Below are 24,687 nucleotides of genomic sequence, written 5' to 3' on the forward strand. Positions count from 1 at the left end.
AAAAAAAAAAAAAAAAAAAAAAAGATGAAAAACAAATAAGTAAATAAATAAATAGCAAAATAAAAGACAGATGACAAGAAGTAGGGAGACGGATCTTTTGCAAAAGCAATGGGGACCAAGAGATCAAAGGGTTGGTGTGAAAGGAAAGGGGACGAGAAATGATTAAAGGTATGTCACGTACATGTCCCAGCTCCACACAAGAAATGTAAACAGTGTGCACTGCAAACATGGATTCATAAAAATAAATAAACAAGCAAACTAAAACAATGAAATACACCACCTCTGCTTTCACAGAGTGGAGTGGAAGAAGCAGGAATTAAATTAATCCAACACAAAGTCAACAGGTGAAAGATGTGGGTCCTAGGACAGAGAGTAAGCAGGGGACTTTTTTTTCATTTAAAATTTTATTTATTTATTTATTTACTTTTTGAGACAGGGTCTCATTATGCAGTTCAGACTGGTTTTGAACTCACTTCATAGCCCAGGCAGTCCTCAAACTCACAGTGATCCTCCTGCCTCAGCCTCCCAAGTACTGGGATTACAGGTGTGCACCACCATACCCAGTTTAAAATTTTAGTTTTAGTCATATGTGGTAGCACACAGCGGTAATCCCAGCACTTGGGAGGCTGAGATAGGAGGATCACTAAAAGTTTGAGGCCAGCTTGGGCTATACAGTGAGCTCAAGACCAGCCTGAACTACATACTGCAACCTTGTCTCAAAAAGCCAAAATATAACAAACAAAATTTATTTTGATTTGACAAACAATAATTGTGTATATTTGTGGAGAACACGAAATAGAATAAATAGAAGCTGCTATTATTTATCTCAAAAACTTATTCTTCTCTGATGTTTTGATACATGCATACATTGTCAAATGTTTTTCTCAAGGTAATTAGTACATCCATTATCTCAGATACTTTTTTCTGTACTGAAAATACAGTCTTCTGGCAGGGTATGGTGGTACATGCTTAAAATCCCTGCTACTCAGGAAGCTGAGGCAGGAGAATTACAGGCTTGAGCCCCACCTGAGCAACTTAGCAAGACCCTGTCTCAAAGTAAAATTTTAAAGAGCTGGGGGTATAGCTCAGTGACACAGTACTTGCTTAGGGGGCTGGGTCCAATCCCCAGCACCCCATATGTATTTCTTCTTTCAGAAATTTTGAAATATACATTAACAATGGTCACCATGCTGTACATATATCTCAAGAAAAAATTCCTTCCATCTAGCTAAAACTTTGTATTCTTTTTTTTCTCTTTTTCTTTATCTTTTTTCTTCTTCTTCTTCTTTTTTTTCGGTTTGTTTTTTCTGAAACTTTGCTCTTTGGTCAACATCTCCTGGGGGACCTGACTTAGATGAGAGCCTTCATGGAGACCCACAGGCGGAACAGTCTCACCAGGTGCAGCGAGGAGAGGCATCCACTAGGACCAAGGCGATGTGCAGAGAGGCTGGCACATCTGAGGGTGGGGTGGCAGCTGTCGTGGCACATTGAGGAAGGATGGGACCTGGGTGATGGCACTAGCCAGCTGCACTGGTGACCCAGCCAGTGCTGTGCTGAGTGGTGACAGGACCTCTGGGCTCTGAGGGCCATGGTAGAAATCCTCCTGTGCCCAAAGCCGTGGGAAGCCAGAGAAAGGCTCCAAGCAGACAGCCCGTCATGCTGCCGGAGAGAGGCAGCAGGAGACAGAGAGGACTTACTGCTGTGCTGTCCCCAGCTCACAAGCGTGAGGGAGAGGTCAGGGGCCTGGGCGGCAACACAGGCAGCCGGCACCACGCTGCTTTGAGGTGGGAGCCCAGCTGGACTCTGCACACCTGTCATGGAGTTTAGATGCTGCTCCGTGGCAGGGGAGGTGACCGTGAGTGTCACCGCCCTCGGCAGGGCACCTGAGACGCCCTTTCTAGTGGCTGTGTTGGCAGAGCCTTGGGATCCCACTGCAAACAGGAAAGCAACAGAACCGTTCTCACCAGCTGTCGCTCCTGCTCCTCCACCCTTGTGCTGATGGCACTGAGGCAACAGCACCCACAGCGCTGGGTCAGGCCCCAGGCGACAGCACTGGCCAGCTGCACTGTCACACAGCCAGTGCCAGGACCCCTTCGGGCTCTTGCTTCCTCGTGGGGGGAACAGATACAACAGCAACACTTACTTCCTTGCTGATGTGAAGAATAAATGTGCGTGCACGCACACACACGCATGCCCAAGTACACATGCACAAAGTGCTTGGAACAATGCCTGGAATGGAATCGATGCTAACCAGAAATAGCTGTTCTCCCTATCATTTCTTCACGTTGTTTTACATTGTTTTTTTCTGAATAAAGAAACTATGTCTTGCATATTTTGTATTACAGTTGCTCATTAGCTGCTCATTAAATTTACAGGAGACTTGCAAAAGAGGCAAGTAATGTGAAGGGGCAAGAGCAGTCTAGAGGAATTAAACTTCTCAGGGAGAGGAAGCGGACGAAAGAATGAAGAAGCTTATGCTCCTGTCCCAGCTCCCCCTGAGGAGTGTAGCCGTTATAGACTGCAAACACGTGCTGGTAAAACAAAAATTAAGAAAAGAACTCTTCATCGTTACACAAATGGCCTGGACAGGCAGCATAATGTGCGAGACATACCAAGGCCGCTGCCCACTCCGACACAGTCGCCTGGGGCCCGGGCCTGCTTCCCCATCTACCGAGGAAGTCAGAGTCCCCTCTGGCCTGCTTGGAGGGCTCTGGGAGCATTGCATGGGTTGGGACCACTGCTGCAGTGACACTTTGACACTAAAAGTCCTGCAGGCCAGAGGCCAACAGCCCTCGGCACCTATGGGCTCCACTCAGGCCTCTAGGATGGAGGAGGGAAGTTCAGCACTGCGGCGCCTCCCACAGGTCTCCCCTCACCTGAAGTCAAACATGCACTTAAAGAAGCATGACTGCCACGGCCCGCATACCACCATGGCCCAAGTGAGGACACTAGGCTACCTCAGGCTGACACTGCACATGCAAAACTCTGCCTACGTCCAAAGCATGTGCATTTTGCTAGAGAAAGCTATAGCTTTCCTTTGATTCTCACAGAGCTCCACCATGAGGAAGTTGAAAACCCATCTGATGATCTCCAAGAGGAGTCATCCTATAGCACTTCCCTCTGTGACTTGTTGGCAGTGGAAACAGGATACCATTGTTAACCGTGTGTCCAGCGAACACAGGAAGCTGAGACTCTGGACTCAAAGACCAGCTCAGATGCAGAGTAGTCCGTGTTCTTCCTCTTAGCCCCATGCTGAGGGGAGGCAAGCATTTACCCGTAACTCAGCTCTGCACAACCCGCCTGGTGCCTGGCTACAGGAATCCCCCATTCCATACCTGCACCCCACAGACTCCTCCTCCTCACCTCTCCTCAGACCTGCATGTCAACCTGCACTCCTGGTCTCCATCTCAGCCCCTCCCTTCACAGGGGAGGCCACGCCCCCTTTGTCTGGCCAGGCTAGAAACAGTCACCCCTGCCTGCTCTCTCATCGGGCAGGCAACCCTGCGCTCCTGGTCAGAGCCCCCACCAATCCAGCCCCTCACCCCTCCTGGCCCCACCCATACCTCCGGCAGTGGGGGTGGTGTCAGATTGACTCCTCTGCTCAGAGCGTACTGTTTTCAAGGAGAATCAGGCAAACCCTCCCATGGCTCCCAGGATCTGTTCCCTAAGCCCACTGCCCATCTCTCCTGCCCTGAGCCTCTCCCCCATCCTCTGCCCAGCTCAAGCACCCACTCCCAGTGCCCACCACCTCAGGTCTCCAAGCTCTGCTCAACCTGTTCCCACCCCAAGGTGCCAGCTACCCATGCCCTGTTCCAGAAGTCATGCAGGCCCCTGTCCCTAAGCCCTCTCCATCCATGCTTTCTGCTCTGCCTACTCCTCCTCCACAGCACTCAGCATTCCCAGGCCAGGGCCAGCTCTGCTGACCCGCTATGCCAGCTGTCTGCCTCAGGTAGGGCAGGCCAGGGCCCGCCTGCCTGTGGGCAGTGCCCAGGCCCAGATGCCCAAATAAGCACCTGTGGTGTTGCCTGCTGAGCTGATATCTAAACCATCTACCACCCCAACCTGCAAACTGGATTTTACAAGCATCAAAAGGTGGCTAAAGAGAAAAGAATATAGCCACGAGGCCACGGCAGAGCCTGGTACCAGGGGCAGCCGCTTACCGTCCTTGGCGTAGGCCACGCAGTACACTGTGTCTTTGTGTCCCTTGAGGGGCTGAAGCAGGGTGCCATCAGAGGTGTCATAAACCTACCAAAAAAGGGACAGCAGCGCACTTCATCTCCACGGAATCTGTTACACACGATCCCTGCAGGTGATTACCGTGACTTTTGCTTTCATGACAAAACATTTGTCAAAATGCTAAATCTGCATCAAATAAAAACCACACCGCAGAACTAGAAGGACTAAGACTGAATGTCAGTAACCAAGACACGTCATTTTTCTTTTTTTTTTTTTTTTGCCTTTTGAGACAGGGTTTCATTGTGCAGCTCAGGCCTTGAGCTCACTTTGTAGCCCAGGCTGGCCTCGAGCACACAGCGATCCTCCTGCCTCCTGCCTTAGTGCTGGGATTACAGGCGTGCGCCACCACAGCTGGCAGTAACCAAGACATGGAGGCCCTGATCCTGTGCTGTGTGACCAGGAACACACCACCAACCCTTGAGAGGAAAGACTCGCTCACTCACTCCATGGATAAACACCCAGGCATGGCAGGCTGCCCTAAATAAAATCAGCACATGCAAAGAGATAGTGGCAGCTGTGGCACACACAGCTGCTCACCAGGCGGAGGCAGGAGGATCACAAGCTCAAGGCCAGCCTGGACAATGGAGGGAAACCTGTCTCAAAATAAAAAGTTTTATAAGGGCTAGGGGTGTAGTTCAGTGGGAAAGCGCTTGCCTAGCCTGCTGGGGGTCTCAACCCTCGGTACCACACAAACGGGCCAGCTCCTCACACAGTTAACACAGCAATGCTAGCGCTGCACCCCAGCATCCACACCACAGAGATGTTTCAACTTTCTGCTAAGGGTCTGAAAGTCTTAGCCCTGAACTGTGGGCACACAAGTAGGAAGAAGTGTTATAAACTCAGCTGCCAAGTGGATTTAGGGTATTTTACACCTGGGCAACATGCTTAAATATGGATGTGAAAACCACACCATCTGAGAAATCCGGGCGCAAGTCTGCGGCCAGCAGAATGTGGGAGACGTGACCTCTGGAGTACAGCTGGGGTCTGGGCTGTTCCCCTGGAGGGAAAGAATCTGAACAAAGGTTTAACTGCAGGGCAAAGACCATGCAGTGTCCCCACCCCCAGAACGACGTCAGGCAGTAGGCCTGTCCGGAGACAAGGAGAACAGGAAGGGACGGGGTGGAGAAAGGGCGATCCTTGAGGTTTTTAGGTCAAACAGAAAGAGTTCTCTGGAGATCACTTCTGTACACTGGGACGGGTTCAGAGGGAGCTTGTGCACTCTGAAAATATGAAAAATACGCCAGCATCCATATGGGATTGCTTAGGTGGGCCGGGGCTGAAAGGCTGGGGTCAGGCTGTGGGGCTGCTCTAGGACGGGTGCCTTCCGTCCTATTGCTGCGTTTTTCAGGAGGACAAAATATAAACTGACACCCGCCCAGTTTCAAAGACATTTTGATTAATCATCTTCAACTCTTTCACGGGTGTGGGCAAAGCAAAAAGGGAAAGATGAATGACTCCAAAGAAGGCATTGTTCACAAGTTCCCAGATGACAGACAGATTACTTACCTGTTTTAAATAGCCTGTTTCCTTCCCTATTAAAAAGTAATGACTGGTTTTTCCGCTCTTGCCTTTTTTATCTCAAAAAAAAAAGGGTCAAATTTCAGAGTACTTATAAGAGAGAGGAGAAAAAAAGCACTTAAAAAGGAAACTCAGACAAAATCCTACCAGTAATCTGTTTCCTGCAGCCAGAATCAGTTGAGTTCCATCGGGCTTGAACGCAAGGTCATAGATGCTATAAAGGAGACAAGACAAAAAGACAGTTAGGAGCCAACATGATGAGGTCTGCTAATGGCCAGGAAAGCAAACTGTATTTCCATTAGGAAGTGCCGCGTGTGCCCTGGGCTGAGAAAGGCACCGGGTGGCAGATTCCATTCGCCCAGCACACCCGGCAGCCCACTCCATCAGGACCCGAGTGGCGCTTGCCTCTGTCCTGGTTTCCTCCTGTCCAGGAGTCAGACGCCTGAAGTGGTTCAAGGGTCAACAGTTGGGGGAGCTAACTCTTCTAGCAAGACCATGAAGACAGGATGTCCCGTTCTTCTCGGGACAGGCTAAGCACATGCACAAGGGGAACCGCCAACCAGCTTCCAGTGCCAACAGATGTCCGACAGGCGAGGAAGGTGCGACCTGGTCGCCCTCCCCAGACCCAACTCCGAGTCTACGGCACACGCTTGTTTGTCTCTCTGGGTTTGGCACGTGTCACATACCTGATGGCAGATCAGTTCAGCATCGTTTGAAATGCACAGTAGCAGTGTTTTATAATCAAGGGCCTCTTGGCCTGGGTGAAATACATATACCGTAAGATGCTACAGGAGCTGCCCTAAAATGTGCACGGTGTTACCGGGTTCAAGGGAGGATGCTGAGGTGGGGACAGCATGAGAAACAGCGTCTTGAAGCAGACAGTGTGTGAGAAAGGTGGCCTCGGGGACAGCAGGACACTGGGTAGGCTCAGCTTTTCAGGCACAGAAAAGAGAATATGCTGAGTGCACACGGGGACAGCAAGGAATACAGAGAACCCATGTGACTGACACAGCAGGCAGAGGGAGAGATCAGCTACAGAAACAGGCCTTGGCAACATCACAAAAAAGCTTGGCCTCCAGGCAGACAGTGTCACTGTCAGGTGACCAGGAAGATGTGTTGGTGGCGTGGTCCAGACAGCGTGTGATACGTTTAGCGTTAGATAAACAGCCTGGCACTTGTCAGCACCTACATGTCCCCTCACACCGGCAGTCCTCGGGGCCCACCTGGCGGATGGCTGCATGGAAGTCTCAGCCCCACAGTGACTCCACGAGAGACTCCAGCCGCCCTCCGAGTTCTGACGCAGGCTCTGCCTGCATCTGTGCATCCAACCATGGACTGGACACGGCTGGGGGGACCGGGGCCTGTAGTGAACGTGCACACTGCCTTCCTGTCCCTGCTCCCGAGACAGGAAAGTGTGACAACTGTTTACCCAGCACTGACGCCATCGTGGGCAGGAGCAGTCATCCCACGATGACTGAAAGTGCAATCTAGGCTCCACGCAAGCACTGTGCCTTGTTTTGTAAGGAACCTGGGCATCTTGGGTGCTGGTATCAGTGGGGAGTCCTAGGTAAAACTCCCAGGATATGGGGGAGACCAAGGCATTTAGCTGCTTTGTTGTCACTGTTGTTTTGCAATCCTGGGGACTGAATCCAGGGCCTTCACACTGAGCTATCCCCTGTGCCCTTTTTATTTTTTATTTTGAGATAGGCTCTTGTTCAGTTGCTGAACTGCCCAGGTTGGGCTTGTCGTTTTCCTGCCTCAGCCTCCTAGAGTGCTGGGATTACAGGTGTGCGTCCCCACGCCTAGCTCGTACTTCGTTTTGTAAGGGAGGAACCATGGGACAGAGAGGTCAAGGACCTCAGACAATGTCACACAGCCAGCAAGCAAAAGAGCAAGAGGTTTTTTCAGCTTGGTCTGCCTCTTACGTTCATGATTTACGGCGTCTGTTATGCTTGGGGCTGAATGACAGCAGCGGCTAGCACTTACTGAGCATATTCATCGCTGTGTACAGCTTAAATGCTTTGCTGTTTTAACTCTCTGAACCTCACAGCAGCCCTACACCTGTTTGGCAGATGGAACAACGAGGCACCAAAAAGTTAAACAACTTGCCAGAACACAAAGTGGAGGTGGGGTCAGGACTGCAACCCAGGCGCCAGGCTCGGAAGCCCTCACAATAACCGCACATTTTGTGGCCCTCAGCGTGCACACTTAGCACTCTACATGGGCGGTGAGTAATAGCAGAGGCTTTCACATCTTACCAAAAGCGAAAAGAGAAAGTGTTATCACCAACTCAAGACATGACTTGAGAATTTTACTACTCAGGAATTTTTTAAAATGTAAAGTTATAATTCACAAATCATAAGTATATATTTATGAGGTGAATGTAATATTTTGATCTATGTGCACTTTATAGAAATCAAATAAATATATCTACTATCTCAAGTTTGTTTGTTTTTTGAGACAGTGTCTCACTATGTAGCCCAGGGTAGCCTTGGACTTGTGGTGATCTTTCTGCCTCAGCCTTCCGAGTACTGAAATCACAGATGTGTGCTACCATGGATGGCAGCAACTCAGTTTTTGTAGTGAGAATGTTAACAATCTGTTCTTTTATCAATTTTGAAATATGTAATGCATTAATGGTGGTGTGCACGTGTGCAACAGGTCCCTGAAACTTGCTCCTCTAGCATAACTGAAGCAGAGCGCCCTTTCCCACCCCCATCCCCCGCCCGAGCCTCTGGGGCCACCTTTCTGCTCCAAACCCCTGCACGCGAGTCTTGGAGCCCACCTGAGTGAGACAGCGTAGTACAGGCCCATGGCTGCGGCAGCCTCCCTGAACACAAATACTCCGAAGACTCCAATTAGGAGCTGCTGGGGAGCAAGCGGCATGACCTCACAGGACCTCTGCAACCTCACATTGGGCATCTTTACAGATAAGGAAACCGAGGCACCCAGGCCTGGCAGTGCACGGGGGCAACCCCACACTCAGGAGGCTGAGGCGGGAGGCTCACTGCAAGTTCCAAGGCCATCCTGAACTACATATTGAGACCCTGACTCAGAAAAACATCAAAGCCAGGCGTGGTGGCACACACCTGCAATCCCAGCACTAGGGAGGCTGAGGCAGGAGGATTGTTGTGAGTTCGAGACCAGCCTGGGCTACAAAGTGAGTTCAAGGCCAGCCTGAATTGTATAGGGAGACCCTGACTCAAAAAGACAAAAAAAAAAGAAAAGAAAGAAAAGAGAAACATCAAAAACAGATTCAGAGACTGAGGTAGAGAGGGGCTGAAAGGAAGGGGCGGTCACACCCTCTGCAACAGGCGTCCTCCGGCCCTAACCCATGCTGCCTTCCTCTCCATCTTCAGGTGGGAACGACCCCCCTGGGTCCCAGTGCTTCTTTTCTCTGGCTCTGGAGGAAATGCACCCTTACTACAGTTCACACTGTGAGGAGCAGCAAGGCGCACAGTGACAGGTAGAGGAGCCCAGGGCCCAGGAGAATGAGCCCTCACCTGCAGAGCAGGAGAGACACCCCCACAGCTCGCACAGCCCCTGGCCTGCAGTGCAGCCTCAGAGCTGGGGGTCTGCTCCTCACACCCACAGTCCTGGGGCACACAGGGTATGTGGCTTCCCGTCTGCCTGGACACATCCAAGCTCATCAGCAGGGTCCCTTTGTGGCCTCTTCTCCTCAGGTCATCTGGTGGGTGACCCCATTATTTCTGTGCGTCTCATCGGGGCAAAGCCTGACTATCCTCCCCTCAGGAGAATGTCTTAAGGTTTGCCTTCGCCAAATACAACACACATGTCTGGTCTGCCCCAGCCAAAACTCTCCCTGTTCTCAGAACCTGCCTGATCCAGTCGCTCGCAGTTACACAGCCTTCTCTCTACCTTCGCCTTGGACTCTACTGTGTCTCCCTGATGATGCATGTCCGCAGTTCCAGGGCAGCAACCATGCTTCCCGTGGCACATCTGTGGGCGCCAGAGCGAGGCAGGGACCCAGACACACAAAGGACACAACTGCCAGCTGCCGAGATTGTATCTTGAAGCCCTCAGGCTTTATTACATCCTCAGATCACAGACACCCAGAACTGAAAAGAACTTTGTCTTGTAGTCTCACGCCCCCATCTGGACAAGATTTCCCTCCAGATGGCCACAGAGGCAGGCAGCCTGCTCTCTTCCCATCCCCTTTCATGAAAAACACTGTGGAGAGGGCCATCAACAGAGTCCAGTGCAGAGACAGAGCATCAGTCATTGCCCTGTAAACTGAAGGCCCAGGCGCGTCTCCACGAGAGCTCCACATGGTCTGCCCTGCCCGTTCCCTTGCTTTATAATCTTCTTTGGGAGGGAGAGGAGCTGAGGATGGAACCTAGGACCTCACACATGCTAGCAAGCTCTCTGCCATTGAATACATCCCCAGCCACTGCTTTGTAATGTTCTTTTTTTTTTTGGAGAGGGGAATCCAAAGTCTTTTACACTGAGCTGCATGCTCAGCCTGTCTTTCTTTCTTTCTTTCTTTCTCTAAGACAGGGTCTCACTAAGTCACTAAGTTGCCTAGGCTGGGCTCAAACTTATCATCCAACTGCCTCAGCCTCCTAGAATGCTGGGATATCACACATGCACTCAACCACCCAACTCAGTACCTTCGAATCTTAAGCAAGTTATTTTGCTTCATCAAATCTCAAGTTTTTCATTTGTAAATGGGATAACAACTCCAACTTCGAGCACTGTTGTGCAGAGTTAGCAAGTTAAGCGCAGTGAACACATCTGGCCAACAGGCACTCAGTAGGCACAAGCTGGTGTGAAGGAGGGAGTTACAGCGGACGCTGGCCTGGCTGGAATGAGGCCTGAGCTCCTAGGGCAGCATGGTGGGGACGAATACGGAGCAGGGCATTGAGGGCAGAACATCAGGACTCAGAGAAGAGTGGAGAGTGCTCAGGGAGGATCTTTGGGGAGGAAAATGGAGTCTCTGGCTGGACTCCAAAGCACAAATTGAAATGTTAGCAAGCACAGAGGGGAGAGGGCCAGGCGAACCACCTAGCAGGATGTGCAATGTGACTCGAGGGTAACCGGGAGCCCCTTGGGGTTTGTGAGAAGTACAGTAATAGGATCTCAGCAGCAGGTCCTAAGAAAGAGTTCTGCTGCCTTGTGAGGTTAGCCTAGAAGCCAAAGTGCAGGCCAAGAGACAGCAACTGGGTCAGTGGTGATGTCTAGGATTTTTGAGCTTATTATTTCTTATGGTTTTTAAAAATCTTGTTCTGTTTCATCCTGGATCCTCAGCAGGCCTATCCAGCCGTCACAGGGACAGCTGGTCTATGGAATCGCCCATCTCCTATTATACCAGAGAACCAACCCTCACTCCTCATTCATTCATTCATTCATTCATTCCTCATGAATGCATCTTGCACCAAGCAGCAACAACCACTGACTTGACAAAGCTCTGGAAGCATTTGAAAATGAGTAAGACATGGCTACCACTTTTAAAAGGTTTACGTATTTCTGGGATAAACAGATTAAAAAATAACTTTTACACTCGACAGACTCTAAGTACCACAGAAAGGAGTGAACAAAATTCTGTACCAGGGGTTGAAAACAAAGCAAATCAGGCTGCATTTGGCCAGCAAATGTTTTGTTTGGCCCACATGGTGTTTTACTTTACTTCTTCCAATTGGGTGCTAATATTTAAAAATTAGGACATTTCACATTTAAAAACCCAGATTCCTAGCTTCTGGTAGAAACAGGAAGATCCTGGAACACCAGGCCAAATTCCTGCTCGGTGGTGCTTGGCAGGAGGGAGCAGCAGCTGCCCTTCAGGCAGTGCAGGAGCACTCTAGTTTGTGGAGCTCGGTCTCTGCCACTCCTAATGCTCTCTGAAGCCATTTCACCGGCTTGTGCTCTGGGCACGTCTAAGACAGAGTGAAAGGGGAAAGAACTCCCACTGAAGGGGCTGGGGATTTAGCTCAGCGGCAAAGCGCCTGCCTGGCAAGTGCAAGATTGTAAGTTCGATTCCCGGTACCAGAAAAAAAACAACAAAAGAAAGAACTGCTCAGTCTCCATCAGCAGAGATGGGGGCTGGGAGATGGCTCAAGGCCCTGGGCCTAGCACTGCAAACAAGTTTTTAAAATTTAAAATAAGAAATGTAAGTAGAAATTAAGGAGACACTTGTAAGGCTACATGTTTCAAGAACGGGTACAGAAGAATATCCCTGGAGAAAAGAGAATTCCCTGTGGAAGTAAATTCCCTACCAAAAGTACTGGGGTTGGAACCCAGGGCCTTGGCAGTGAGCCACCACCTAGTCCTCTTTTATTTTTGAGATAGAGTCTCCCTGACCTGCCCCGCTCCTACAGCCGTTTGTTTGTCGCCTGTGTGACACAGGGAGAGGGGAGGATTTAACGTAGTGGCTGATACCACTGGCTCTGGGATGAGGAAGGCTTCAGCTTCAAAGCTGGCTCTATCACTTAATGTGTGACCTTGACACACTGTGCACCCTCTCTGTGCCTCAGCTCTCTCTTCTTTAAAATAGAGGTAACTGCAGCAGAGGGCTGCTGGGAGAGACAGTAAGATAAAGGATATGGAGTTCTCAGCCAGGGCTGGGCTCATAGCATTAGCTACTCCCAGCGCAGAGCACAAGAGACCGCAACTGTGTGCAGAGGGGGCCTTACACGGTGTTTAGGGTCTCAATGTGGGATCAGGGAAGAAGACAGGCTTTGCACAAAGCATCAGAAAAGACAAAGCGTGAATGGCAAGTATCCTGCCCTGTGGCCAAAGCAGACTTCACAGTGAAGCTGGAAAGATCACCTAGGAAGCTGAAAGTGAGAACAATCCAGTAAGTCAGCATTTCCCCGAAGGCGCACCGCTGCACGATAGACGTGGGTGATACAAATGAAACAGGACATTAAATAATACTGAATCATAAGATGAAAAAGTCATGCTCTTTCTATTCTTTATGCAACTTTGTAATTAGTAGAAAATCTTGACTTCATGTCCACCTTAAGCATCCCCATCTTTGGGAATCTCCGGTTTGGGAGATGTAAAGACTTCCTAGCAATAGCATCTAGCCACAACTTAGTGACATCCTTTTCTTTCTCCTTGCTTTAAGTTTTACACCTACCTTACACCTACAGCAAGCGATATGGATGTTTCACACTTGGAGTAGTTAAGTTTCCGTGCAAAATATGAAATCATATTTATTCAAACGAAAATAAGTAAGACAACGTAGAGAACGCTGAATAAACAACAGTACGGGTGCACACGGATGGGGCAAGCAAACCCTGTGAAGAGGGAACACGGTGGAGCGGAGAGAGGCGCCCGGGATGGATTCCCGGGCAAAAGAGCCAAGCCGGGTAGTGATTACGCGTGATCCAGCTTGCGCACACCCTTGGGGTCCCCTTGCCCCCCTCCCGGCCTCAGTTTCCCCACCTCCGTGGCTCCCTGCTGGGGATGCTGGGCCTTTAGCCTAGGCCGCAGGCCCGTTGCCATTGGCAACCGAGAGGACTCCCGCCATCCCCTCCCGGGCTCGGCCTCTCTCTCCCACTTCTCCTCCCGAGCCGCCCCATTCCTCACCACTGCTCCACTTTATCTCTCCACGTCAGCACAGCCCTCATCGCGGCTTCCGCTACGCTTGAGCCTCCTCCTTCCCGCCTCAGCAACAGACACTACGGCGAGAGCCACTTTGGTTACCTGAGCTACCCCTGGCAACGCACATGCGCAGTGAGGCACGCGCGAGAACGCAATAGCTCAGTGCGCACGTCCAAAAGGGAGAAGGCGCTAAGGAGCAAACGCGCCCAGCGAACGGGAGCCCAGAAGGCCAAAGCGCAATTCCGACGTGCTTGATTGGTCAGGAAGAGGTGGGGCGGTGTTGGGGGGGGGCCTCTTTCCGACGAAAGATTTGATTGGCGGAGCCAGGGAAATGGCGGCAGTGGGTGAGGGGGTGGCAGTGAGGGGTCTTCCTTGTCTTCAGGCGTGGAATTCAGTCCAGCGCTCTGAACTGAGGTTTTCCCCTTCTCCCGTCCTCCTTGCTCAAGGCGCTGCCTCTGTCCTCCCGCTGCTGCGGCCGGACCCCGCCGGAGGCCGCCTTTTGCATGGCGAGGCCGAGCCCCGGGGGCGGCGGAGAGGTCCCGTCCGAGCGCCGAGCCTCAGCGCCGCTGCGTGACCTCTGGCAAGTTGTTGGTCCTCGAGCCTCAGGGTCCCCACTTGGAAAGAAGAGCGGGGTGGATGGCGGGGCGGGGGCTTCGTTCCCCAAGCCAGGGAGGCGCTTAGTGTGTTGTGCACGGTGGGGGTCCGCAGCCAGGGGCGTCCCGGAAACGGGTCGTGCCGGGTACCAGTGTGTGTGTGTCAGATGAGGGATAATTTACGTATTTTTTCACAATTTAATCCTCAAGAGAAAATACTTTGAAAGAAGTATTAAGTGCTTTTTACAGATCCGCAAACGCAACTTTGAGCGCCTCAGTAAGTTGGTCTTGGACGCACAGCTTGTAAAGGGCAGAGCTGGGATCTGAGCCGGATCTGTTATAAAAGTGTGCGCTGATTTCAGCAGGTTCAGTTCTCCTTATCTCTGGGTAAACGGTATCATTCATAAGTTCCACACAGCTCTCCCCAATTTGAAACTCCCAAGTCCCATGAGAAAACCGTGATTCTGATTCTTGTCAGTCAATTTCTTGCTTAGTTGCGTCTCTTACTCGTAGAAAAGAAGCTGGGTTAGATGATTAAGATACACCTTCCTGAAGGTTTTCAGTAACAGCCAGGCAAAAAGTGTGAGACCAAGATTTGGTAGAGCTGGGTTCTGGTTATCGGTTCTCCAACTAACTTAAACTCTTGGTCCCTCAGTCTTCTTAATAAAATAAGAATAAATCGTATCCTACCTACCTCACAAGGTTATGAGGCAGCAGAATGAAGGAGCTTTGAAAATCCTTGGCAGAAATTATTTACCTTTTGGATAGTTACAGGATTTGATGAAGGTGATAGACACTCTCAAAAAAAAATGTGTGGGCCAGTGATATAGCTCAGCGGCGCAAGTGCCTGCCTGGCAAGCACAAGGTCCTGAGTTCGATTCCCCGTACCAAAAAAAAAAAAGTGTAATTTTCACCTCACCTATTTGCAGAAAGGGGTTGACTCCCTGACTCCTTAAACTGTTCTTGATCTCAGGTCAAGAGCTGAACTGCTAGTTCATAGCCTGAAATGTAGCCCAAATAGCACCAGAAATTTTTATGGTAGCCCTATTTGATGATTAACTCAAAAAGTTTCTTGCAAGTAGCTTCAGCTTTTTTGTTGTGCAGAGATTTCCAACACTTTTTAACACTTGTTAGAGGTCAAGTAGCTGTTAAGAACAGAAAAATTATGTCATATCACAGAACACTGGTTCATACTGGCTGCAGTCTCCTCGATTTTGATCAAGTGTTCCATGTGGTTGCTGCACTGCCGAGAACAAAATTGAATAAGCAAAAGAAAGTAAATTTTTAATGAGTGAATCACTTGTGGTTTTTGTTCCCAGTGAGGAAGATGTCGGTACAAGTGTGGGAAAAGATGAAAAACAAATGGTGACAAGTGGAAGCAGAGAGTGTAATGCTCTGCTACAGGAACCCATTGCTTCCACTCAGTGTGCTGTTGCTGCAGTGACAGAATGTCACAAGCCTGTCCTCTGTGGATGGGAGAGGATTGTGAAGCAAAGGTTATCTGGGAAAACAGCAGGAAGATTTGATGTGTATTTTATCAGGTAAGCATGCAAGGTGGAAAATACAGTGCAACCAGATAATTCGGTCTAGAGAGGTAGTGGGAACGCATAGCGAGAAATCGTATCTTATTTCTTGTTTTTACCGTAGAACTATCACAGATTCTTCTGTTCCTTCAGGGTTTGTTACTGATTAATTATATCAAGTGATTTGGAGACAATTACATATATTTTGTCGCTCCTACTGTGAATGTTTAATGATACAATTGCACTTAAGTTATATGAATAAATTTAGTTTATACTGTCATAGAGAAAACCATTTAAAAGTACTCTGTTTTGTTTTCAAATAACAAATGCCTGTGGCAGCATTTGGAAATTATTAATTAGAAATCTGAAACTGATCCAATTCTTGTTAAAAATCACTGCTATTTACTAGCAATAAGTTTCCTTTAATATCATTTTCTAGCCCACAGGGACTGAAGTTCAGATCTAAAAGTTCAGTTGCTAATTATCTTCGCAAAAATGGAGACACAGCTCTGCAGCCAGAAGATTTTGATTTTACTGTTCTTTCTAAAAGGAACATCAAGTCAAGATGTAAGGGCCCCAGCGTGCCCGCTCTGACAGACCAACAGCAAAACAACACTAACATTTCAAGCCGGAACCTCCGGACTCGAAGCAGGCGGAAAACAGATGTTTCTCCTCTACCAAATAGCACTTCAGAGTTGCAAGATAGCAGAGGACCATCTAACCTTGATTCCTTCCATGTGCTTTTGAGAGAAGAAGAGAATGTTAATGACGTTAGCTCTGGGAAGGTTAGGAAATTCAAGGGAAAAGTGACTGTTTTGAAAGGAATTCGAATTAAGAAAACCAAAAAACAGTGCAGCAATCGTCTTTCAGATTCTGCCCAAACTAATGCAAAAAGAGAATCTGTGTTTAATAAAGCAGAGGCTGAAAGGGCATCTGTTTCACAAGGAAGTCAACTTGATAGAACTTTCTGCGTTTCTAATGACACCACAACCCACGGTACCTTCCATGTGACCGAGGAGGAAAAGAGCCTCATAAAAGAAAAGTCATTGCACCCAGGATCAGATTTTCATTTTGAACAAATAACATCTGGTATCACAAACAAATCATGTCCAACCACAGAAGGGGAACCCAAGAAGTATGAGGAGACCGTTTTAGAATCAGAGGAAATCAGAACAAAAGTAGAAGATGCGGAAAGAAAGGAACATTTGCATACTGACATTTTGCAGTGTGGCTCTGAAGTGGACAACAGCTGCTCACAAAGCAGGAAAGACTTGACTTCTGAGAAAATGCATCCAGGTATTAGACACATCGAAGTGCTAGTAAACATGTAGTGAAGAGCTTCATTCCCAGACCTTGTATTTCATGCCCGTACATGGTTAAATGTGAGAGTTGGCTGAAGAAATAGGGCCAGGTATCAGATGTAGTCACCCAGTTGGCCCTAACACCTAGCTGACCTGTGAACTTTCCCACTGGTAATCAACCTTCTCCCTGTGACTGACAGGGAATCCACTGGCTACAGCCGAAAAGAGCCTTGTGCCGGTGGCCGCTCCTGCTGTCTCAGGGACAGTAGCCAGGCTCCTCAGCAGCACCGCTTTGCTTCCCCACTCTCTCCAGCAGTAATTTAAGACTTCCAGGAAGCCAGACATAGTCTTGCAGCACTCAGGGAGACTGAGGTAGGAGGGCTACAGGTTCAAGCCCAGCCCAGGTAATTTAGTGACTTGGTGAGATCTTGTCTCAGGATAAAAACATAAAAATAAAAAAATGGCTGGGGATTTAGCTCAGTGCAGAGGCCCTGGGTTCAATCCCTAGTACTGTTTATAAAAAAAAAAGCCAGGCAGGCATGGTAGTGCATGCCTATAATCTCAGCACTTGGGAGGCTGAGACAAGAGGATTGCTATGAGTTAGAGGCCAGCCTGAATTACAGAGTGAGAACCTGCCTCAAAAAATAAAAAACAAAAAAACAAAAACAGGAAAAAAAAATATGTGAAGGAAAATCAAAAAGCTTGTGAAAAATTTGGGGAAATTTCCTCATATATAAACTGAGAATACTCACAACACTTCTGTTATTACAGTTCATGTGATTTCCAATTTAATTTCATATATATCACAGTTGTTTTTATCTTCTGTTATAATGTAATGCTTCTCTAAAAGGCCTAAAAGCTCTAAATAATTCAAAAGTGTAATCATGCAGTTCATCAATTATTTGTACTATGCTCTTAATACAGAGTTTAGCACATAGCAGCTTTGCTGTTCTAATACCTCAGTGAATAATAGATAAAAAGGAGATCTTTTGAGCACCCTGTATTATTCATTATGCCACTGTGATATAATGAATAACTCTTAAATAAGGGTGACAGTTTTACTTAAAGTCCTTGTGGGGAAATAGAGTGGACAGAATGGTGGAGCACAAGGCTAGACTGACTCGATGTCTTCTCTGCCTGGACTGTTCTCTGCCTTTAGCAGAAAGTGGCCATGTTTGCTGAGGAGCTGTGGAGGAGTTCTTCAAGTCTGTCCTTGAGGTTGTTACAGAAAGCATTGAGGTTTATGTAGATTTATTGCTGATATAATGGGCAAATTAAATACTGAAACATCCTTTTGTAACCAAGATGGAAGTACCCTATTCATCCTATACTTATAGAAGTCTAGTTCTCAAAATGAAGTACCCTGGAGGCCAGGTGTGGTGGCACATGCCTGCAGTCCCAGGCTGAGTCAGGAGGATCATTGTGAATTAAGTCCAGCCTATACTACGTAGAGAGACCCTGCCTCAAACCCCGCCCCCCAAAAAAGATGAAATATCCTGCCAGGCTGGTATATATCACCTGTAATGTTAGCTACTGAGGAGGCAGAGGCAGGAGGATTTCAAGTTTGTCGCAAATTTCAGTCCAGGCTGGCCTTGAACCCCATTCTATCTTTGTGCCTCAGCCTCCAGAGTAGTGGGATTACAGGCATCCATTACCATGCCTGGATTTTCAACATGTAAAAAAATGTAAAGGGCTACAGACATAGCTTAGTGGTAGAGTGTTTACCTAGCAAAAAAAATGTAAAGGGCTAGAGACATAGCTTAGTGGTAGAGTGCTTACCTAGCATGTGCAAAGCCCTGAGTTCAATCCCCAGCATTGAAAAAAGAAGTATCCTTAGGTTATGAGGAATAGCAGTCTTTCCTATTGGCTTAGCTACTAATTACCAGGAAAACTAGTAATAAAGGAAGTTAGTTAATAATTGTGTATGGGAACCCTCAGAAAAGGTTAGCACATAACTAGTAAAACAGCTTCCTTTGTTCTCTGTCTTTACCTTCTCTTGGCTTTAACTGGCCAAACTGGAGCAGCAAAACACACTTGCCAACTTCTGTGGAGACCTGGCCGCCTGTCCCAGGGTCCAGTGAATCCCAGCATCACTGGAGACAGTTGCCTAATTTCTAACTTAGTTTTTCATCTGTAAGATGGAGGTGGTCTCCCTCACTAGTCCCGTTTCGCGTTAAGAATACTATAAGCCAAAACAAGAAGTGAAAGAGAGGACTTCAGGTGAGGGAGTGGAAGGGATTCTTAACTGACATTCAAATTCAGAGCTGTGGCTACCGGGCGTTCGTCAGACTGGACAAGTCCCAGTGTTGCTTCCCAGCAGGCACAAGGTACCAGTAGGCAGTGGTGTTCCAGGTCCAAATCTTAGGCTTTCCTGAAGGTTCTGTTTTGTTTGTATCCCTTTTTTGGTAAAATAAGTATTCACTGCAGAAATTTTAGGAAGTATGAAAAATAAGCTAGGCATGATGGCACACACCTGGAATCCTAGCACTTGGGAGGCTGAGGCAGGAGCATCACTGCAAGTTTGTGGCCAGCCTGGGCTACATAGTGAGTTCAAGGCCAGCCTGAACTACAGAGCAAGACCCTGTCTTAAAAAGACAAAAAAGAAAACAACAACAAAAAGCATGAAAAACTACCACTCACCAATAATCATACCATTTTGGTTTGTTTCATTCTTAATCTCTATGTGTGTGCACACATGTATGTGTACATGTTTATAAAATTAGGATTATATATAGAATATTTGTATCAGAATTAATGTCACAGGCACGTATTCATGATACAGTCTCAAAAATATCTTAATGACCACATTGTACAAGTATGCTATAATTTAAAATATTCCATACTATTTCCAAGTTGTTGATATTACAAACTCTCAACATAAAGCACAGAGAACAAGTAGATTATAATTTTGTGGATCAGGGCAGGGACTCTTGGGCCAGACTACCTGGACTTGCATTTTAGCTTTGTGACCTTCGGCAGTTTACTTATCTTCTCTGCCTCAGTCTCTTTTCTGTAAATTGGAGATAAAATAATAGGGCGCTCATAGGTCATTAGTAGGATGGGTCACTAATCTGCATAGGTGCTTAGAATAATGCCCTGCATGTATTAGAATAGCAGTTGGATTATTGTGGTGATTATCATCATTGCACCCCTGAGTGTTTCTTTAGGCTAAACCAGACATGCTACAATCTTCGACCTTCCCTTTCAGAGGACAGCAACCCTCAGACACACACAGAAAAGCGGAAGACAAGCCAGTACTTCACCAGCAAGTACAACAGAGGAGGTAACCTTTCTGGGCAGAAGGTGAGGCTGTGAGTCCGTTGTGCGTGCGCAGCTCTGAGGCGGTGTGTTTATTTAGCTCTTAGCCCTCCTCGACGCAAAGCCTTTAAGAAGTGGACCCCGCCTCGGTCACCTTTTAATCTCATCCAGGAGACGCTGTTCCATGACCCGTGGAAGCTCCTCATCGCGACAATATTTCTCAACCGGACCTCAGGTCTGTGGGTGATCCTCATCGGTGTGGTAACAGAGACGTGTGATAAAGAGAAAGAACCCTGTTTTCACTGAGGGTTCAAGGTCACTTTGAGTCTGTATGGCCTCAGCAAAGGCCTTCCTTCCCTCAGACTCTGTACCGGTGAGCCTGTTAGGCCAGGTGGCCTGCAGCAGCCCTTTCAGCATAAGGGGCACCTCACCAGTTGTCTCCTTCACGTTAGTATCAGTCTTCACTGAAGGTCAGTTAATTAATACTTCCCTGCACTCTGTGCTGTATAAGAGCATTTCCTTTTTCACTGAGTACCCTTCATATTGTGTGTGCTGCTTCCGTACTGGTCACCCAGTGGTCTGATTATTTGAGACTGTGCCATGCACGGCCAGTGTCTACAGTTTGAGCTGTAGCCAAGTGCAAGTGCTTGTGCTTGTGCTTGTGCTTGTGCTATGTGGGTCTCTTAACTCTGGAAGTGGCTGCTGGTTCAAATGGTGGCTTCTCCCCAGTGGCTAAACAAACCACGGTCTCAGTGGTTTGGGAGCCCCAGCCTGAGCGCAGCCCTGGGGAGTCTGCCATCCTGTGGCATTTGCACTTCCAGGTAAGATGGCGATCCCTGTGCTGTGGGAGTTCCTGGAGAAGTACCCCTCGGCGGAGGTGGCCAGAGCTGCAGACTGGAGAGATGTGTCCGAATTGCTGAAACCCATTGGCCTCTACGAGCTCCGAGCCAAAACCATTATCAAGTTTTCAGGTATGCTCCTGGTACCCGGGCAAGAACCAGCTGTTCTTAGTTCAAAGCGACACCCTTCCCTGTCATGTCCTCAGATGCTACCTTAACAGAGACGACACGGCTCACACACCAAAGGGGCATAACGGTAGCCAGCTTGTCCCGCTGTAGGTTCTCACTGGTCCGGGCAGCCAGTCCTGGCCAGCCAGGGGGCAGACTTGAGAAGAAAGCTGGGAGGTGAAAGCCCCGCCTTCAAGACTGTTAGCCCTGGGGAGCACAGCATAGACCCTTGTAGGAAGCGGTGGGGAGAGTGCCTGGAACTCAGAACAAGATACAGCCACAGACAAGGCCATGCGGAGGCGTCTTGGGTGCTTTCCTGTTGCTGAGATTAGGAACCAGACACCCACAGCTTGAGGAGGAGAGGAATATTTTGGCTGGATCTCAGGCTGTGGCCAGCTGGCCCCCAGGGAGAACGCAGGCTGTAGAGCTGCACAGGGCGCTGGGCACAGGCAGCAGAGAGGTGAGGGTGGAGCTGACGGAGTGGGCTCTGCCAGGCCACGCCCCCAGCGGGCCACCTCCTCCCACCAGGCTCCCCCTCCACAGCAGGCTAGCTCTGACCGCCCTAGTGGGCGGACCCAGGAGGGAGTCACCTCCCCAAGACCCCGCCTAGGACCACATGAGGCTTTGTGGGGACGTTGAAATATGAGCCATAGCAAAGGGCATCTTTCTGTCCCTTTCTCTCCATCCTACCCCATCACCCTGTGGAGGGCTGCCTCCTCCCTCTGCCAACCTCCCTGTGGGACACGTGTTCTCCAGATGAGTACCTGACCAAGCAGTGGAAGTACCCGATCGAGCTTCATGGAATCGGCAAATACGGCAACGACTCTTACCGCATTTTTTGCGTCAATGAGTGGAAGCAGGTAAGGCCCATGCCCAGCCGGGACGTTTCCAGCATGCTTGTCTGGGAGGCAAAAGAAGCTGCCATGTGACTAAAATGTACAGTTCTGCTCCCCGTTCAAGGGCAGTGGGCGGGGCTGGTACACTGCTCCTCAGCTGTGACTGCCTAAAGCATCCAGCCCAGAGGTTGGTCCTCCTTCCCAGAGCACCCGCTGACCTGAGTACCCCGCAGCCTCTCAGCACCTGACCTGTCACTGCAGAACCTCGGGTTATCCCTGCATGCCAGGGTCTGGTCAGCACTGAATTTCAAAGTGCTCTATAAACTGAGCAAAATTACCTCACTGTAAGAGATACTGTCAACATTCCCAAATCCTGCAGGGTTAGTACTCATTATATATTTCGGGTATGTGATCCTAGTAGCCTTCCCTGTCAAACCTTTCGCAAACCAGTTTTAGAAAGTGTATTTTTAAGCCAGGCGTGGTAGCGCACGCCTGTAATCCCAGCACTCGGGAGGCTGAGGCAGGAGGATTGCTGTGAGTTTGAGGCCAGCCTGGGTATAAAATGAGTTCAAGACCAGCCTGAACTGCATAATGAGACCCTGTCTCAAAAAAGATGAAGGAAGGAGGGAGAGAGGGAGGGAGGGAGAAGAAGGAAGGGAAGGAGGGAGGGAGGAAGGAAGGAGGGAAAGAGAAAGTGTTTTTAGCTGGCTGACCTCAGTCCTCTGACTACCGTATTTATTCTAGGTGCACCCTGAAGACCACAAGCTGAACAAGTACCACGACTGGCTTTGGGAAAACCATGAAAAGCTGAGTCTGTCCTGAAGCCTTTGCCGCCCCAGACTCTTCATTTTGTGCTTTGCTTTTTTTTTCCCCTGTGCTTTGCGTCTTGGTTTCTATGAGCTCCATGGAGCAAACCAGCCGCCTTCCCCCTGAGTCAGGTGTGAGGCTGGTGGCCGGGGAGTACTTCCTCAGCTCGTGTGCCCATGGTGCTGTGTTACTGAAGGCAGTAGAAGATTCTTTGAAATTTAAACAACAGTTCTAAAAATGTACATGACTTTTCTGATACTGAAATGGATGTAAAGGTAAAAGGCTTTTCTAAACTACCAGTAATGCAGAGCACATTTCTATCAGCCCTGGTAAAGATTAGACTTCCAGTTCTTTCTGTAGAAAATAGTATTACTGTATACAGGTGTTACATGAAGAATCACAGAATTTGCCATTTTTTATAGTTATTACAATATTTTAATTCAAATACTGAGAGACTTCCTTTAGAATCACAAACAAAATCCTAAATTACTAAGTCTTAATTACTGATCTCCATTTTAAAGTATAAAGTAAAATTAAAATTGTACCTCCCCAAGGCAGACATCCACTTCATAAGGACCCAACCCATTTTAATTTAACAAAATATATTCTTAAGCCATAGTGGTGCACACCTGTGATCCCAGCACTCAGGAGGCTGAGGCAGGAGGATTGCCATGAGTTTGAGGCCAGCCTGGATTACCTTGTGAGTTCAAAGCCAGCCTGAACTGCATAGCGAGACCCTGTCTCAAAAAAATTAAAAAAGTATGTTCTAGCACACTTAATAACCAAGACCTGTCCACAGCACATGTTAAGAAAACCCACGCTGGGCTTCTAAATGGACCACAGAAAATCTGTGCTGGTTTGCTTGTGGAGCTTATAAGAACAAGGTGCAGAGTAATCAAAGGTTTTATAGAGTGAATTAAATAAGAAAGCAATAAAATTTTTTTTTATAAAAAGCCTACTTCCAAAAAAATAGAATTGCTTTGGCATCTTGTGTCCTTGGCAGCTGTCCCCTCTCTCTTAGAAATTGTGGACTTGACACAGCACCCAGCTGAGCATGTGAGTATCTACCTCAGGCCCTCTACGTGGGTCTCTTACAGTGTTTTAGGCTGCTTATATTACAGGTTTTATGATATTCTAGGTCAAGCACTGAAACACTTACCTTAGAACTCACCAAAACAAAAAATCCTAAATAATTAAGTCCTCATTACCCATCACCATTTTAAAGTTTTGTTTGAAAATTAAATCATGTGCTGGGTGTGGTGGTGCACACCTGTAGTCCCAGCACTTGGGAGGCTAAAGCAGGAGGATCACTTCCAGTTTGAGGCCAGTGTGGGGTATATAGTGAGTTCAAGGCCAGTCTGAACTGCATAGACCCTGTCTCAAAGACGCAAACCTGAGTGAAGGAAAAATCAGTTTGCATGAGGCGAGTGAGGGCCCAGCAGCGGTTTCTTTTGGTGAGCAAGTGTTAGCTTCAAGAGAACAGGAAAGCTGGGCACAGTTGCCCTCCCTGCCTCTCCCCTGCCCAGGATAAACCCACTGCACACCCATTGCTTCATTCAGCAAGCATCCAAGTAGCATTTTGCACAGGGCAGGGTGCTGTGGGGAGCCCTGGAAGAACTCCCAGGTAAGGAGGGACAGGAGCACACGGGGAGGTGGATAAAGCAGACCCCTCCAAGGCAGCGGAGGGTACAGCTCCGTGTCAGGTGGAGTAGCCGCCCCATGCCAGTGTAGGGAGCAGGTGGCCCAGCAGGAGAGCTGCGTGAGCAGAGCTCAGATCCCAGGCTGGCGTGGCCCACGGGCCGCTCAGCTGCTGCGGGTGAGATTTAGAGCGCCGCCTGCCACCCGCTGTCGGGCTGGCCGCGCCGTCCCTCGCGTCGACACCGGCACCGCACTGAGGCGTGCGTGGATCCCGTCCGCTTCGTGAGTGCGGCGGGTCTGTGGGCCCCGTGAGGTGGCACCGGCACTGCCCCGGCCTTTCCTTTCGATCCTCAGCATTCACAGCGCACAGCAGAGCCCAGTCGCTGTTCCAGGGGCGGGTGCAG

The 24,687-nt window shown here is 48.7% G+C and overlaps 2 protein-coding genes across 5 annotated transcripts in view; one reads left to right on the forward strand and one right to left on the reverse strand.

The window, feature by feature from the left end:
- Positions 1 to 13,439, reverse strand: part of Ift122 (intraflagellar transport 122) — a 62,853-nt gene extending 49,414 nt beyond the window's left edge. For all 3 annotated transcript variants that reach the window (XM_005387090.2, XM_005387089.2, XM_005387088.2), the window contains exons 1-3: positions 13,306 to 13,439; positions 5,902 to 5,968; positions 4,161 to 4,245 (exon numbers count right to left, since the gene is read on the reverse strand). In XM_005387090.2, coding sequence (XP_005387147.1) covers positions 4,161 to 4,245; positions 5,902 to 5,968; positions 13,306 to 13,346 — 193 coding nt within the window. In that variant the 5' untranslated portion in view covers positions 13,347 to 13,439. The remainder of the gene's footprint in view (positions 1 to 4,160; positions 4,246 to 5,901; positions 5,969 to 13,305) is intronic.
- A 46-nt stretch (positions 13,440 to 13,485) lies between these two features.
- Positions 13,486 to 22,941, forward strand: Mbd4 (methyl-CpG binding domain 4 DNA glycosylase). Of its 2 annotated transcripts, none has more exons than XM_005387087.2 (9): positions 13,486 to 13,578; positions 13,767 to 13,900; positions 15,233 to 15,454; positions 15,876 to 16,732; positions 19,946 to 20,020; positions 20,096 to 20,230; positions 20,817 to 20,966; positions 21,759 to 21,862; positions 22,583 to 22,941. In XM_005387087.2, exons 2-9 carry the CDS (start codon positions 13,824 to 13,826, stop codon positions 22,658 to 22,660), a joined length of 1,698 nt encoding a protein of 565 aa, XP_005387144.1. In that variant the 5' UTR covers positions 13,486 to 13,578; positions 13,767 to 13,823; the 3' UTR covers positions 22,661 to 22,941. The 2 variants fall into 2 exon arrangements, with proteins under 2 accessions (XP_005387144.1, XP_005387143.1); XM_005387086.2 differs by having other exon boundaries at positions 13,505 to 13,589.
- The last annotated feature ends 1,746 nt before the right edge of the window (positions 22,942 to 24,687 follow it).

This window comes from Chinchilla lanigera, unplaced genomic scaffold (assembly GCF_000276665.1).
Source record: "Chinchilla lanigera isolate Chin_1 unplaced genomic scaffold, ChiLan1.0 scaffold00028, whole genome shotgun sequence".
NCBI classification, from domain to species: Eukaryota; Metazoa; Chordata; class Mammalia; order Rodentia; family Chinchillidae; genus Chinchilla; species Chinchilla lanigera.